The following is a 16,020-nucleotide window of genomic DNA, read 5'->3' as shown; positions in this document are numbered from 1 at the left end:
AGGAAATATATCTTTTGTAGTGCTTTCTTAGGAAAGTGTTGCTATTTTCTGTAGCGTTTTCTGAGAATAGTACTATAGGAGCTTTTAACACTTATAATAAGTGTGATTTATAAGAATAATTTACTAATTAAATAACAGCTGGAAAAAAAATTACTAATTGAATACTAAATTTGAGAGTCAAGGTTGATGGAAAGTTATTTAAAACCAAAACAAATTTCTCAATTAATTACCAATACATATTTTCCCATCCCATTTTATAAGAAATAATATATTTGTCTCTAAATATAAATAATCTATCTTCTCTAAATATAAAAAAATCAAGTCTCTTTATTTGAAATTTTAAACTAGTATTTTTATTTTTATTCTTATTAAATATTTGTCACTTATTATTTTTTTATGATAGATTTTCACTCATAATCTCTTACAAAAAAAAAGTATATATCTTGTATGTTTATTGTACTTAACTAAATTTAACTAATATCTTGAACTATGTGATTTTGATTTTAATAGAGGGAGTACGGCCTAAGTGTATAAGAAGTTACAAATGTATATGGTTGTCGGCGTCGTGGTTTCTGCTTCTAGTATAGCCAAGGGCTCGAGAAACCTAGTTATGCTGTATCAGTAGGATCGGATGAAAAGAAGAAGAACCTGAGAGGGCATGGTCTCATTAATGAAGGATGAAGAAAATTAAATGAGATCTATCTACTAGTATTATTTATTTTTAGGTATTAAACCACCCACGAGGATTCGCATGGAGGTGGGGGAATGTGATGTTTTATGAGAGTAGTGAGACAAGGAACATAAATACGAAGCTTCGGAGCAGATGAGGGATGGATAGTTGGAAGCTCCGAAGAAGAAATGTAAGTACAGGTATTCTCTTTTTCTCCACCGCCCGCCCCACATCCATCGTACTCTGCTACTTTGTCTCTTTCTCTTGCTTCATTTCTTTCCATCACGTGCGCCCTCGCTTCTCTTCTACGATTCTATTTTTAATGTTTTGACCCCACTATGGACTACAAATTAAAGTACTTAATTGGCTTAGGCGAACCTGTATTAATTTCTGATTCCATCAATATAATGCTGAGTAAATAGACATAATTCTTTTTTATGCCGAGGGTGCTGGGAGAATTATAGGACTTGTTAATTTTTATACTGATAACGTTGGATTGACGATGATGTAATGAGCATGGTTCGTTTTGTGAGGTGCTCACGAACTGGGGGAATTCAAAGGTGCTAATCATACAGGTTTTGAAGAGAGCACAGTGAAGCGTTGAATATGGAAATTTTTGCGGTTCCTCCTTGTCATCTTCATCATTCTGGGACTTGTTTTGTGTATTACTTGGTCAGAGACACTGACGCCCATCAAAATCCCATCGTCATTCCTGTGTGCGAGACAATGCATCTGTCTCAGCCCTTCTTTTAGTCTCGCTTTCCATAATGTCACGGTCACCATGAAAACATTTCGTATATAATATAATTGCCAGACTCGATCAGAATTAACACTCGGTTAAGACCTCAATTTAATGGCAAGGAGTAAATTTGGGTGAGATGAATTTTTCAATATATGTTATTTCACTGCGAGATCCTGAGTATCTTCACTGCGATTGACAATATATTTAGTACATATATGAGTAGGACTTCTACTAAAGACAATTTTGCTTGAAACACTATCAAGTGGTAAACATGGGGTATTTCTCCCAACAATAATTCGAATGTTGGTTTATTATATTATGAGGAACTAACTGGTACCTCTCCTAATGATAATTCAAACCTTGATTCACATCATGCTCTGTCAAGTACATGAAGGTTAACAGTTGGAGAAAATAACAAAAAAAAAAGGTTAGAAATTACTAGATAACAAATCAGGAATGTCAACAAAAATTTATTGTTAGTTGCAAATTTAGTGTTGTTAACACTAAATAAAGTATCGTTACCAAACTTGATCTGAGATTTAGTAATAAAGTAGTAAATATGGGGCATTTCTCCCAACAATAATTCAAATATTGATTTATTACACCGTGAGGAACTAACTGGTATTTCTCCTAACAATAATTTAAACCTTGATTCATATCACGTTCTAAGGTATTGACTCTTTCTATCAGACCCAACATAAATATGTATGAATTTTTCAAATACATGATGGTTAACAATTGGAGAAAATAACCCAAAAAAAAAGTTAGAAGTTACTAAATACCAAATCAGGAATGTCAATAAAAATTTATTGTTAGTTACAAATTTAGTGTTGTCAATACCAAATAAAGTATTGTTATCAAACTTGATTTGGGATATAGTAATTTTCAGGTTTTTTTTACTCCCTCCGTTCCTTATTATAAGAGACGAATAACCGAATTGCGTTGATCAAAAAAACAGTTAAAATTAGTTAAGAACAATTAATGTGCAAAAAGTATAATTTTTTTTCCAAAAATGCCCTCATTAATAAGGAGAGAGAGCATGAGAGAGAACAATAGTAAATTCTTAAAAGAAAAAGAAGTGGGAAGGAGAGAGAGTGTGAGTTGGAGACAATAAATATGGGTAAAATAGAAAATTAACACAAAAAAGTAGAGACAACTTTTAAGTGTCTCTTATATTTAGGAACATACACTATAAGCATCAAATGTCTCTTATAATAAGGAACGGAGGGAGTATTGTTTTGCTTCTGAAAAATATCCCTGGTCAAAAACATTAACAAAACCCAAAAGATGGATGGTTGAGGCCCACTGGACATCTCGACTATCGTTTTTAATTTTCTTCCCTCTTCACGAACGTGGATAATTAGGATGAGGCGGAGCGGGTTCAGGTTTTCTATCGGGCCTACGAAGAAACTCGTACTCTTTTTGTGTGGACAAAACCAGAAAAGGATTAGATTGGAAACTTCAACCTCCCTAAATAATGCTCGGCCTGATTAGTTATGAGCTGGAGAAAGTTAAAAAAATACTCATGCATTCTTTTTTTTTTTTTAAACATATAATCTAATTATTGAGTTAATCTTAATCAATGTTTTAAAAGTCGGACCGGAAGTCGAAACGGAAAGATCAACGGGTTATGGTTCAATCGGTCGGATCGGTCAGACCGTTCGGTCAAACCGGTGACGCAATAATTAATTTAAAAAAATATTATATACATATAATTAGTATATATGAAAAATATCAAATTATTAAATAATTTAGAAATGCATTTAAATAATCTAAAATTATAATAAAATCATTGAAAATGGATTAAAACCTTATATATTTAATTTTATGTATGTTTAAAATATTTAATGATATTACAAATTATTAATTCATTCAAATCAAAATATTTTTTTAAAAGATAGATCAAATATCGAAACAAAAAGACTAGCGACTCACGATTTTAACACCACAATATATGAAATTTTCAATGAAATAATACTATATGGTTATAACTAGTCTAAAAATATATTAGGATATTTAAGGGGATCAATTTTTTTATTTTTCTTCTATTTTTTTAAAATTTTTTAGTATTTTTTAGTCAGGCTAAAAAACCGTCCGGTTTTCTGAAAACCGTTCCGGTTCCCGGTCCAACTCCGGTTTCCGGCTTAATAACGGCTCAACTCCGGTCCAATCCGGCTCAACTATGTGAACGGTTTTTTGGTCCAAACCGAGCCGTTAACGAGTCCGGGTGACGGTTCAACCGGTCCGACCGTCCGATCCGGTCCGGTTCTTTAATCATTGATCTTAATCTTATTATGATTAATTTTTTTTCTAAATTATTCCTGTATATGCTTCTTCAACCATAATCAAATAGGAGAGATTGGAGAATATTAAGAAAAATGATTATAATATTTTAAGAAAAACATATCATATTTTTTATACTCCTCCGGTCCTTAATATAAGACTTAATTAACTAATTTAAATATATTAAAAATGTTATTTAAATTAGTTAATATGATATGTTTTTTCTAAAACACCTTAAACATCTTTTTTAATTCTCTTTCTCCTCCCTTACATGATTATTGTTAGAAAATATTAAGAGAATTAATTTAAAAAAATTAGTGAATATATGAAATAGGTTTTATATATGAGAACAATATTAAATCTCCAATTACATTTTATATTAAGAATCAAATGAATGATTAATTAACTTAAATTTTTTTTAATTTAATTAAATATGATTATGTTTCTTAACAGCCGTCAATTTCATATGAATCCCAAAACTGGGAAACTTTGACTTGCCTAGTTAATGCTCCGAGTAATTACTGTCAGATATGAGCTGGAAAAAGTGAAAAACTATAATATGGGTTCCTGATGAAATTACGTTCTCTTTCTCGTGTGCAAAAAAGAAGAAGAAGATGAAATTACATTTTTTGACAACTGTCAATTTCACATGAACTCATGAAATACGAAACTTCTTTTTTCCGGATAAAACAAAATAGGAAACTTCAACCTGCCTAATTAGCGTCGAGAGTGGTTAGATGGGAGCTGGAAAAAGTTAAAAAAATATATCACGAGATCATGATGAAATTAAATGTTTTTGACAACTGTTTTGGGCTTAGGCCCTGTTTGTAATACCATTTTTTGTTTTTTACAACTGTCAATTTCACGTGAACTCATGAAATAGGAAGCCCAAGTTGCGTGATTATTCAGTCCAAAACAAAAGAGTTGCCAGATTAGTTATAAATTGGGCCACAAGTGCCCAATCCATCACTGGTCCGCGCCTTTTTTGTCCGTTAAAAAAAGGAACCCTTGCTTCCGTTGGCGCTCTTTCTCCTTCCAACTGCAGCCTGCAGGGGTGCAGGGATTGAAAATTATCGGCAGTGTGACTAGTCAAGTGAAAATCTGTTCATCATGGAAGTAGAACGCGCAGAATTATTCAAGGGTGGCTCGGACCTTTGCCAGCAGCTCATGGACCGTTATGCCAACTCTGCGGCGCCGCAGCACCGGCACCTTCTCGCCACCGCCGCAGCCATGCATTCCAATCTCACCGCCGAGTCCCTCCCTCTCACACCGCCGGCTTATTTTGCCGCCATTATTTCTGCACTTGATACTGCGTCTTCGTCCGAGTCCTTGGACCCGACGGCCGTTTCCGCACTCTTGTCTTTCCTGGCCATCGACCTTCCCCTGGTGCAACCCGGTGGAATTGCGCCCGCAAGGGCGAGTGATGCTGTTGAAGTATTGGTCAAGGTGGCGGAGAGGGAAGGGGAGGGATTGGGTGTCTCTAGTGTGAGGGCGGCGGTAAAGTGTTTCGGAGTTTTGATGGGGTTTTGTGACTTGGAGCTTTGGGACACTGTCAGACTGGGCTTCGAAGCACTGATGAAGTTCTCCATCGACAAGCGTCCCAAGGTATTCGTATGCTTTTGTTATTACTTCTCCCGTTGTTAGTTTATGTAACTAGGCATACTAAGATGCTTATGTTTAATTATCCACAATTTTGTGCATATGTTCTGTAGTGTCACTGCAAAACTCAATCCTCATTGTCTTCTCACCTTATTTAAGACATCCACTCTTTCACTGCCCATTGGCGTCGTACATATCCCTTTGGTGGTTAATCCCGGCATTGACGTGTAACTGTGCATGCAAGTAATGTAATCCGTATGACAACATGTTCTATTCTTTATTGGAATCAGAGGTCTTCTAGTATCGTTATGTCATGATGATATAAGACCTACTAAGAATACTAACGCTAACCGTGTCTCAAAGCAATAGAGCTCCTGTCTGGAAGAAGGAAATCTGAAGACCCGCACTTTTTTTTGACATGCAATGCCATGTGAAGGAAAACTTACCACCTTCTTGAGATCATTGAAAAGGTTTTACGCGGTAAAGTTGTCGATCTTATTTTGTTTGATTTCGCTGACAGCAATTGGCCTTCCTTGCCATTTGCATGGCACCTAGGTGTATTCATCAGTCTGCTTCCTTCAGTAAATGCAATCAAATTCTTCGACCAAGTTGTATGGTCAAACCAGACTTACTAGAAACTGATTTGGTTCTTTCTTCTTCTGTTTTGTTTTCATGTTTTCGTGTGTTCTTTTTAGTTGGTTCTGTTTGGATGATTGTTTTTGTAATATTTTTGGTCAAAGAGTTGGTGAAATCATTGGTAGAATCAAACAAGTTCAGTTCGCATGCTTTTGCTGGTTGGATTCTTTCAGGTGCGAAGATGTGCTCAGGAGTCTCTTGAGAAGGTTTTCAAGTCTTTCCAGTCTTCCAGAGTTGTTATGGAAGCCAGCAAGTTCGTTTTGTCGGTGCTGAGAAGTTACATGCCTTTGGCTACAAACTTAGTCACGTCAAGGACTAGTAATGGCTCTAAAGATGATATGTCCTCCAAACCTGAACATATGGAGGTCCTCTATGTTCTAAACGTACTTAAGCTTACTGCTCCTTGTCTTTCTGCAAAAGTCATTTCAAAAGTGCTTTCAGAAATGCATAAATTAATTGATTCCCAGTTCTCAGCACTTACAAGGCATGTTCTTAAAACCATTGAAGCTATTTTTGAAGCTTCAAGATCTGAAAATATAGTTGTAGAGACAGAGAACATTACAGTTTCTCTTACTTCATATGTGTCTTTGGGAGATAAGAACCCCCTGGATACTGTAATTTGTGCAGCATCCTTGTTAAGCCGTGCATTGGACATGCTTCATACTGGACAGTCAAGCTCTTGGATCAAGAATCTTCCTCATGTTTGTAGTTCTGTTGTGGGTATGTGTACTTCCGACATGGCTACATGTTAATTGAATGTAAAATTTTATCCTTTGATTGTGTTCAGGTTAACTCTAGGTCTCTTGTTATTTTCTCTCCGTCATCAAATTTCATCTAGTTAAAATGGAATGTTTAGCACTGCCTTTTGTCTATTTTAACTTTTGTTTGACTTGAATTATTGCATTCTAGAATTACATGATTTGCAGGGATGTTATTATTCTGTCATTGAAAACATCCTAGGTTGCCTTCTCTAGTTTACTTCACCAAGCCTATCATTCAAATATCAGTAACACAGTAGCTCAAGACAGCTGCAATACTTCTGTTCCTTATCTGCTTTCGTTTGAGGAAAATGAACAGTTACCTTTTGATTCAAATCAGTTGCATATCTGTATCATTTAAAATAAGAACTTCAATTCTGGCAAGCTAGCGACTACCCCAAAAGCTTATGGAGTTGGAGAAGACCCAAGAATACTTTAATTAATATCTCTGACATGCCACTCAAGCAAAAACCTTTCTGGTTGAAGTGAGGAGGAAGTGTAGATCCACCCATGGGTGAAACTTTTACCTTGTTAAGAAACCAACCATCCCAAAACGTTCAGCTGTCAGAGGAGGTCAAAAATTGGTTCTGTTAATATATCTTAGGCCTGCCAGACATTTTCATTGTACTTTAGTAGCAATAGTTTGCTATTTTCCACAAAGAGTACTGTGCGGAGATTTTATGTCAGGTTTTTAACTTTGTCAGAGCTCACAATTATATAGTTTGAATTTGCAACAATTTCTGAAGACCTTCTAAGTGAAAATGGGGAAAATGTGAGAACATTGTCAAAAAGTTTAACTTCTAAGGTAACTCTTGCTGAATTCACCTAATAATAGGCTTTATAAATAATCTAAAGGTGTCTTTCTATTTAGCAAATGATTATATAGAATTTTAGGGGGGGGGGATTCATGTTGTCATATGCTTTCTGAGTTTAATCATTCAAAAGTGTTACATCTTGTATCTACCAGTGTGCTTCCACGTGTCCTTTCATGCATGTTGTGTTCTGATTCAGGCTGTCAATGTTGAACTTAGGTCTTCTAACTTCTGAGGCAAGCACTGCATCAGAGGCTTCAAGTATTTTGAAGGATGTGCTGAAGCGTCATGTGCACCCACTAAGCTTATTAATCAATGCGGATCAAATATCCTCTGGCAGGAATCAGGAAAGTTTTGAAAGCAGTGCTTTGAAAGCAACATGTGCCGTTTTTGAGGATGCCCTTTCAAGTGGCGTTGGAATTCCAAATGAGCATATTCTGTCTGTCATATCTGTTCTGTTTCTTGAGCTTGGTATGGGACTTTCTTATTTTACAGTAGTTCACTGCTTTTTATCCATATAATCATATTGATGATTATGCCTATTCTCGGTTATTGTACTTTTCCCTTCTTTCAGTGATAATTTTGTTTTACCTTTTTTTTTTGGGAGGTGGTGGTAGACATAGTGTTAATCTCTGCTTATTGCTGGGTAATTCTTTGTTGTAGGTGAAATCTCGTTTGTGCTTTTGAGGAACATTGTGCTTAAACTTGCTGACTTGATGACCCACAATTCTGAAGGTGGCAATAGTGTGGACCATGTAAGTACTGACCGGGGATTTTCTTGGCCACTGTGGTGTTGATCGGGCCTTACCACTTAAAATTGTGCAACTAATGCTTCATGTTTCCGGTTTTTCTTTTTCTGATATGTACTTTCCTCAGTTAATTCTAAACCTTGAGTATAATTTAGGGGGAATGACACCTCGTCCCAATACTTCAATTTAATTCCCAAAAAAAATTAACTACCAAGCAGTTGATTTTCTGGGACCTAAGTGTAATTCCTAGTATATCTCCTTTGCTATAATATTCCAAGTGGATAAATTTGTCACTGATCGGTTCACAGGTTTGAGATTTTAGATGTTCTTCTTTCTTTGTACCGTTGTGCCTGCTGCAATAAACATGTAATGTTTAATGTGTTTTAATGCATTTCATGCTCAAATTTCTGCTGAGTATTGGTTTTTCTGCTTTTTGTAATCACGCAGCTTCAGAAATGTTTTGGTGCTGCTGTTTTTGCCATGGGGCCAGAGAGGATTCTTATGCTTTTACCTATCTCTCTTGACGAACATGACTTGACTTATTCAAATATTTGGCTGATACCTATTTTGAAGTGCTATGTAACTGGAGCAACCCTTGCATGCTACATGGATCATATCATGCCTCTTGCGAAGTCCTTTAAGAAGGCTAGTCATAGAGGTATTCTACCAATTTTTATATTTTTCACCGTGTGATTTATCATTCTTTTCAAAATCTTCTGCTTACTAGTTAGTTTTATCATTCTAAAATGTGATTTCCTTATTTTTGTTTTACTGGATAAAAGTACAGAAAAAAAGTACTGATATTATAACTGGTGTTTTTAAATTTGGGTCAGGCATTAAATTAAGGAAAATAGTGGTTCATGGTTTAGTTCTGACCGTTGTTGAACCATGTTTGAACTGGTAATAGGTAAATATGTTTTCAAAATTTTCTGCAGAAACAGATAAATACTAGGCTTTTTTTTTTTGGGGTTTTGGGGTGTAACAAACCATTCAGTATCTGTAATGTCAGCTAATTTGGATTCAATCCAAATTGGGCCCCAATTGAGGATGTTGTTCTCGCAGTGTGATTTTTTTAGTTCCAAGGATTGAATTTGAAACTTTGTTTGGTAAGTGTTGAGTTCCTTGCGACTCATTTTGGTAAAGACTAATAAATTTTAAATATTGAATTATAATTCCATGTTTTTTAATATGTTTGAGAAGTCATTTTTGAATTGAACAATACAAAAACTACCCTTAATTAAGAGTTTTAATATATAACTTTCGAGTTTCCAATATTATGTGAAGAGCCCAATTGTAGAAGTAGCGATTTTTTCCAGATACCTTGACAGTTGAACGAGATGCTGCTAAGAGATGGAGCATGATGGAGAGAACTTCCAAAAATTACCGAATACACACTTTTTGTTTCTCTTGTTTTCTTTCCTTTATTTTCTCGTTTTTTCAACTTCCACTTTCTCCTAGAGCCTTGCATTCTTAGTTTTTCAGATCTGATCATGATGAATTGTGCTGTTTCATAGGAATGAATCTTATGAGGTGCAAAATTTCAAAATTGGTTGACTCTTGAGGTTTGACTAGGTTTAGGCAGGTTGGTTTGGTCTGGTTTTCCTAACAGTGGCAACAATTGTTTGATTATGAATAATTTGGTTGCGTGGAGAGATGGTCTTCTGTCTTGCCTAAAATGTTCGTTCCTTGTTGTTATCTGGTTTCTCACCTTTACCAGCTTTAACTGGCCTTTTCCTTTTATTTTTTCCCCCTTCCAGTAAAAAAGTCAGCGATTAGCCAAGATCTGCAGGTTCGAGCTCATGAGCTCTTGGCATTGCTGCCTAGCTTTTGTCGTCATGCAACGGATACTTACCAGAGGTTTTCCAGTCTGTCTGATATTCTTATTACTTTCCTCAAGAAGAACCCTTCTATGCATGAAAATATTTCCATGGCATTACAGGTCTCTCTCCTTCCAAACTGATTAGCCCTATATGATTTAAGTTGTACCTTTCTTACTCTTAATTTTTGTGTAGATTCTTGTAAATGAGAACAGAAGTGTGAGCCAGCAAAAGAGTGAGTCAAGCTGCTATGCACTACGAGATTCTTGGATGGAGTTTGGAACTTCACCTTCCTACTCAAAGAAAGAAGCCAATAGAAACATCAAGGCTCTGGCCTCTTGTTCTAACCAATTGCTTCGTGTACTATCAGACTTGTTTATAAATTCACACTCCGGCAATCACATTCCTTTAAAGGTTGTTCATTTATCACTTATTTCGCTCCCTGTCTTAGATAAGCCCTTCTCTTCTTTCCTTGTGTTGCTTGAAAAATGCATGACTTATTTCTATTTTTCAATAATTTGCACAGCATTACCCTTACCTGCCAGTTGGAGTTGCTATCTTTCAGGCCTAAATTTTATCTCAATTATGTCATTGAATAGAGCCTGTAGTCAAGAATTTGTTGGCATTATCATCATTCTAATGAATATTTATTCAGGGAGGTTTCAAGTCAATGCAGCATCTAAACTTTTAGGTGTCATCTTGGCTGGAAACATTACCTCTAGCTCTCCTTATTCTTAATAATAATAAAGATTATTTTTATGGTTTTGTATCTATCACACTCTTTTCAATTTCTCTCTGATATTTCTTTAAGCGATTGCCTGATGATTTTTGTTTATGGACAGGATACAAGTAATTTGAATTGTTTGATTTTTTTTTCTTTCTCAGGGAGCAGTTGGATGTCTGGCTTCTATCACTGATTCTTCTGTAACTAAAGAAATCTTTGCGTCATTACTTAAAAGGTTTCAGTTTATTGACTATGAAGGTGAATTTGAAGAGCTGAAGAATGACGATCAAACTTTAGATAGTGAACCAAGTGACACAGAGGGAGATTCTCAAAGGTAACAGTGGAAATTTAATTTTCTAAGGATAATTGAGTCAGTGGTCTTGCATGGCAGTATGGATTTTAATACAAGGGCAATACGTCATGCATGTCTCAGTTTTGCATTTAATGCTAATCTCATAGCATCCTTATTACTTTCCCTGTCTTTTCTGTTTTAAATTGTTAGTTATCTTTATAACACAGGTTATTTTATCTCTGAAGCCTTATAATCCTTAGCAAAGTACCTTTTTTGAGAGAGAGGATGGTGCAGGTATAAGTATATTTTAAATCTAAGCTGATGAACACTTGCAAACATAAATAGGAAAGAATCCATTGATTTGTTATAAATACCAGTTTGTAAATTTTGTCCTTTTACCAACTTTTCGCTTTGGCAGCCTTCATTTTATGTCACTCTTATGCTATAGTCAACCATCTTATCAAATAGCTGATGTTAAATGTCCATTGCTGGCATCATTTTCAGACTATAATATTTGAATTGGAGAGCCCAACAATCGTAAATGATGAAAACTCACTCATTTCATTTATATGATTGTGAAGTCACTGAATGTTCATAATTACTTATTTGTTCAGGCAATTGATATTGGAATTGGCATCATCTCTTGTTGAGGGAGCCAATGATGATCTTGTTGAGATGATCTATGCTTTAACTTTAAACTCTTTTCAGGTATTTCTGAGCGATGGACATTTCTTTTTTTGTTTTTACTGCTTTTTTAATAATTCTGTTGACTATCCCATATGGTTTAACCTTTTACTCAAATATATTATGCTATTTAGGCTGCTAATGAGCGGGTTCATCATGAGGCTTACTGCACTTTGAGCAAAATTTTGGAGGTTTGCATTTGCGCAACATTCTCATGTTCCATAGTCGTTTTTTTTGGTTCCAGTTTCATTACTGTTGCTGGTTGATGCAGGAACACACATCTTTTTGTTCTTCTCGATATGGAGAGCTTATTGATTTCTTGCTAAATCAGAAGCCTCCAAGTGATATTGCATGTCTTAGAAGCCGATTTGCTTGTTTCCACACTTTGATGATACGCACAATGAAGGTCAGAATTTTGTTCAATTAAGATAAATTAATTTTCTGTAATTTGTTAAAGCTAGACCAATAAGTGAATAACTGGGTGGCCCTTTGAGGGGGAAAGAATATAACTAATTCTTCTACGCATTCTGCAGATGAGCTTGGAGGAGGAGGTGGACTCAAAAGCCTTTTCAATTCTCAATGAAATAATTCTCACATTAAAGGATGTAAGATTTGAGTGAATATTGTTGATGTACTTGTCAAAAACTTCAGATTTAAGTTTTGTCTGTCTTTTTAAATGAAAGAGGAAAAATGTTGGCTTTATTAAACTGACAACCAATTGTAATTTGTAGGGCGACGATGAAGCTAGGAAACAGGCATATAATGTACTCCTTGATATTGGCTCCGCGTTGAGAGACTTATCTTATGATGGCCCGACTGCACCATATCATAAACTCATTAACATGGTAAATGCATATTGTATTTCACTTTGATGTTCCTTTCTCTAAGTGTTTTTTTTTTTTTTCCAGTAGTTGCTTGGTTAAAAGTCGATTATGTTCTATATATAAACTACTTCCTCTGGTCTTATTTATAAGCTTTAATTTGGGAAGAGGTGTGTGGCTCATTTTATAAGCTTTAATTTGGGTTGGTCTTAACATTTAGTACATTTTTTTTTTAATTTTGCCCTTAATTATTTATCCTCTCTCATTTGCCATTCTCTTTCTCATCATATTTCCTCATACATTCCTTTTTATCCTTTTTCTCATTTATTATAAGGGCATATTTGGAAACAAATGTATATTTTTAACTTATTTATTGCTTTTAACTAGTTTTAACCGGTTGTTTGTTATCCACAAATTAATTATTTGAATCTTATAATAAGGACTGAAGGGAGTAAAAAAAATAGGTTTATGCAATGAGATCTTATCTTTATGCTGTTTTCAAATCTTTATTTGGTTATTGCACTATTGAACTTGGTTGTGCTATTTTTTAATTTCGCTTGCTTTTTTTATCCATTGGTCGTAAATAGTAAGTGATTGACATTCTATAATATTCAGATAATGGGGTATCTTTCTGGTTCATCTCCGCATATACAAAGTGGGGCAGTGTCTGCACTGTCTGTTTTGGCGTACAAGGATATAGACATCTTTCTCTCAGTGTCTGATCTTGTTCCATCTCTTTTGTCTTTGCTGCATACCAAAGGTGTTGAAGTCATAAAAGTGAGTACTTTCCTACTCAAATTTCAAAGTCACAGTACTTTTAGAGGATCTATACATAACAACAACTGAGCTGACTTACATCTTTTACAGGCTGTGTTGGGCTTTGTAAAAGTGATTGTCTCCTGCTTACAAGCAAAAGATCTGCACAACTTCCTCTCAGATATTGCAACTGAAGTCCTTCCCTGGTCGTCTGTCTCAAGACATCATTTTAGATCAAAGGCAAGTGCAAATTTTAGTGTTATGATTGTAAAATTCTAATCAATGCTTGAGTGTGTGCTTATATAGACAGTTTTGTGCAGGTCACTGTCATATTTGAGATAATAATACGGAAGTGTGGTGCTGCAGCAGTCAAGGCGGTTGCCCCTGGGAAATACATGGGTTTTATCAAGACAGTGCTAGAGGTATGCCCTTTTCTGTTAGTTAAGAGACCACTGCTATACCTTCAACTTGGCCTGAGCCTATTCTTATGTGACAGCAACTTAAGCACAAACGCAAATTTTTTGGACATGTGGACTTTGAAGTTCAAATGCATCAAAGTCACAAACTTCAAATCTCAGTTTTTTTTTTCTTTTTTCACTAAGGCAAAAATATAGTGACTAAATTTAGGCAATGAACAATTTATAAACTACGTTCTTCTTTGCTGCCATAATGAAAACCTTTTATTGATTTACTAATGGTTACTAAGTTTACGTGGGGCCAGACTGCATTTGGTCTCTGGTTTGACTCCCCCCCGGATAGTCATCCTTTTGTTTTGGAGCTTTAAACAATTATTTATCTCTTATGTAGAATTCTTTTCCCCTTGTCTGTTTTTTGTAAGGTGAATTCTTCCTTTCCTTCTTATCTATATGCCAGCTATACAATTTATGTTGTGCACCCATTGGATTTCTTCGATTGGAGTTTTGTCTGAACTTTGTATTACTTTCAAGTTCATTTTATTTTAGTTAAATGGTAAATGCTGACCAATTTTAAACATTTCATTTCACTGTATTGCACTCTTTGCCCTCCAGAACCGCCATGGCAGATCGAGTGCAGTGGAAGATGTCAATAATGATGCAGAAAGTGTTCCTGAATCTGCGAAGGGGTATAGCTTCAACTGTTTGTTAACTAGTTTTGTTATTTACTTCGTTGGTTTTTTTGAACGTCATCCTTGATCCTACAAACCCGAAGCAGCAGCCTTTATCTGATCCTTCTTTCCCCCTTGTATCATAGGCCAAAGCAGAAGAAGCCCAAGAATTTAGATTCTCAGGGGAATGGTGCAGGCAAACTTAAAAAGAGAAAGGAAGAGAAGAAATCTGATCATGAATCCGATTCCGCCAAAAGAGCTAGGCGTTCTTATAATAATAATAATAATAATTCAAAGAAAGGAGGTCAACAAGGAGGTAAGAAGGGCAATTGGAGTAGTAAGAATAAAGGTGTCGCTGGTGGTGGGAAGAGAAAAGTAATGCCTAAGGCTAAGAGTACTGGGAAGGATAAGGCAGCTTCTCATGGATCCATGAGATCTTCCAAATCCCACAAGACGAATAGGTAAATCACAACCAAAATGAGAAGCAATCTGCATCAATCAGAAAAGCAAGTGCTACCAGCAAATGTGCGAAGCATAAAGTTTTCCTGGGGAGATTAGTGAATCCCCATCTGAGTGGGGGAGATGACAGGTAAAATAGTATCTGCAGGTTTTTTAATGTCTAAGCATAAAGTTTTCAGGCTAACCAAGTGTAATTGATTTGCTGGCTTTCATCAAGTTCTAGGTTTGAATCTCTTGGCTAACTCCTCTAAAGGTTTTTAAATCATAGGACTATTATACTTCGATGCATAAACCGTAAGGTTGCAAATTTTGTCCATTGTTACATGTATTCATATTGTTAATCTACTAATATCTATAAGACAACAAAAAGATCTGTAATGATTATAAGTATTTATCCTGCACATTAGTTTCTTGATTGTTCTCGTACTGTTTACTCGTTAGGATGTTTTTTTTTTTTTTTTGACCAAGCTCGTTAGGATGTTACTAAATGTAGACAGCTGAAGTTTAATATATTTTTGTGTGAATTTTGGTCGTTCCCTTTGCTTTTTTTTTTTTTTTTTTTAAATTGGTCGTTAGTTTTTTGTTTTGCAATTGTATTTTGTCTATTCTAAAATATAAAAAAAAATCAAAGATCTGAATAATCTAATTTTAATTTAGATGGGAAGGAGTTGGTAATGAATAATGAGTAGAGTGGATTGATTTCTGAAGTTTTCCACTGTCCTGGAAAAAAATCATTCAAAGATAAAATTGTGTTTTCCTGAAATTTATAATTATAATTTCAAGTGGATTGAATTCGAAAGATAGGGGCTGGCCGAGAAGGGGGAAAAAAATCCAACAACTGAGCCAATAACAGTTGAATTTAATCAATAATAATAGGATAGAATGCGGTTATTGTATACTCTTCCGGTTTTTAATATAAGACTCATTTAACTAATTTGATTAGATTAAGGAAGTTGGGTAAATTAGTTAATTATAAAAAAGTGACATATTTTTCCTAAAACACTATAATTATCTTTCTTAATGCTTCTTCTTTCTTTTTTACTTGATTATGGTTGAGAGAATATCTATATGGGTAATTTATATAAAATTGATAAATATGACAAATGAGTCTTATATTTAGGACTAAAACTAACT

At 35.0% G+C, this 16,020-nt stretch overlaps 1 protein-coding gene across 2 annotated transcripts; it reads left to right on the top strand.

Moving 5' to 3' along the window:
- Nucleotides 1-4,720: 4,720 nt before the first annotated feature.
- Nucleotides 4,721-15,289, top strand: LOC114745466 (RRP12-like protein). Of its 2 annotated transcripts, none has more exons than XM_028933619.1 (18): nucleotides 4,721-5,300; nucleotides 6,104-6,650; nucleotides 7,720-7,971; nucleotides 8,164-8,255; nucleotides 8,697-8,907; nucleotides 10,007-10,188; nucleotides 10,262-10,480; nucleotides 10,952-11,124; nucleotides 11,697-11,790; nucleotides 11,901-11,957; nucleotides 12,038-12,172; nucleotides 12,300-12,371; nucleotides 12,498-12,611; nucleotides 13,203-13,364; nucleotides 13,455-13,583; nucleotides 13,664-13,765; nucleotides 14,372-14,445; nucleotides 14,574-15,289. In XM_028933619.1, exons 1-18 carry the CDS (start codon nucleotides 4,806-4,808, stop codon nucleotides 14,890-14,892), a joined length of 3,429 nt encoding a protein of 1,142 aa, XP_028789452.1. In that variant the 5' UTR covers nucleotides 4,721-4,805; the 3' UTR covers nucleotides 14,893-15,289. The 2 variants fall into 2 exon arrangements, with proteins under 2 accessions (XP_028789452.1, XP_028789453.1); XM_028933620.1 differs by lacking the exon at nucleotides 4,721-5,300 and having other exon boundaries at nucleotides 6,179-6,313; nucleotides 6,558-6,650.
- The last annotated feature ends 731 nt before the right edge of the window (nucleotides 15,290-16,020 follow it).

The sequence above is a fragment of the Neltuma alba genome, unplaced genomic scaffold (genome assembly GCF_004799145.2).
Source record: "Neltuma alba isolate B1F8T4 unplaced genomic scaffold, ASM479914v2 tig00004685_pilon, whole genome shotgun sequence".
In the NCBI taxonomy this organism is placed as follows: domain Eukaryota; kingdom Viridiplantae; phylum Streptophyta; class Magnoliopsida; order Fabales; family Fabaceae; genus Neltuma; species Neltuma alba.
Note: the sequence above shows the minus strand (reverse complement) of the source record. Positions and strands in the feature narration are given on the sequence as shown.

Bases quoted from the DNA above. Each gene is read 5' to 3' on its own strand.
- LOC114745466 (XM_028933619.1), top strand. From the start codon at position 4,806: ATGGAAGTAGAACGCGCAGAATTATTCAAGGGTGGCTCGGACCTTTGC. The intron at 5,301-6,103 runs GTATTCGTATGC...GGATTCTTTCAG, and splicing joins CCATCGACAAGCGTCCCAAG to GTGCGAAGATGTGCTCAGGA. The intron at 13,766-14,371 runs GTATGCCCTTTT...TTTGCCCTCCAG, and splicing joins TTATCAAGACAGTGCTAGAG to AACCGCCATGGCAGATCGAG.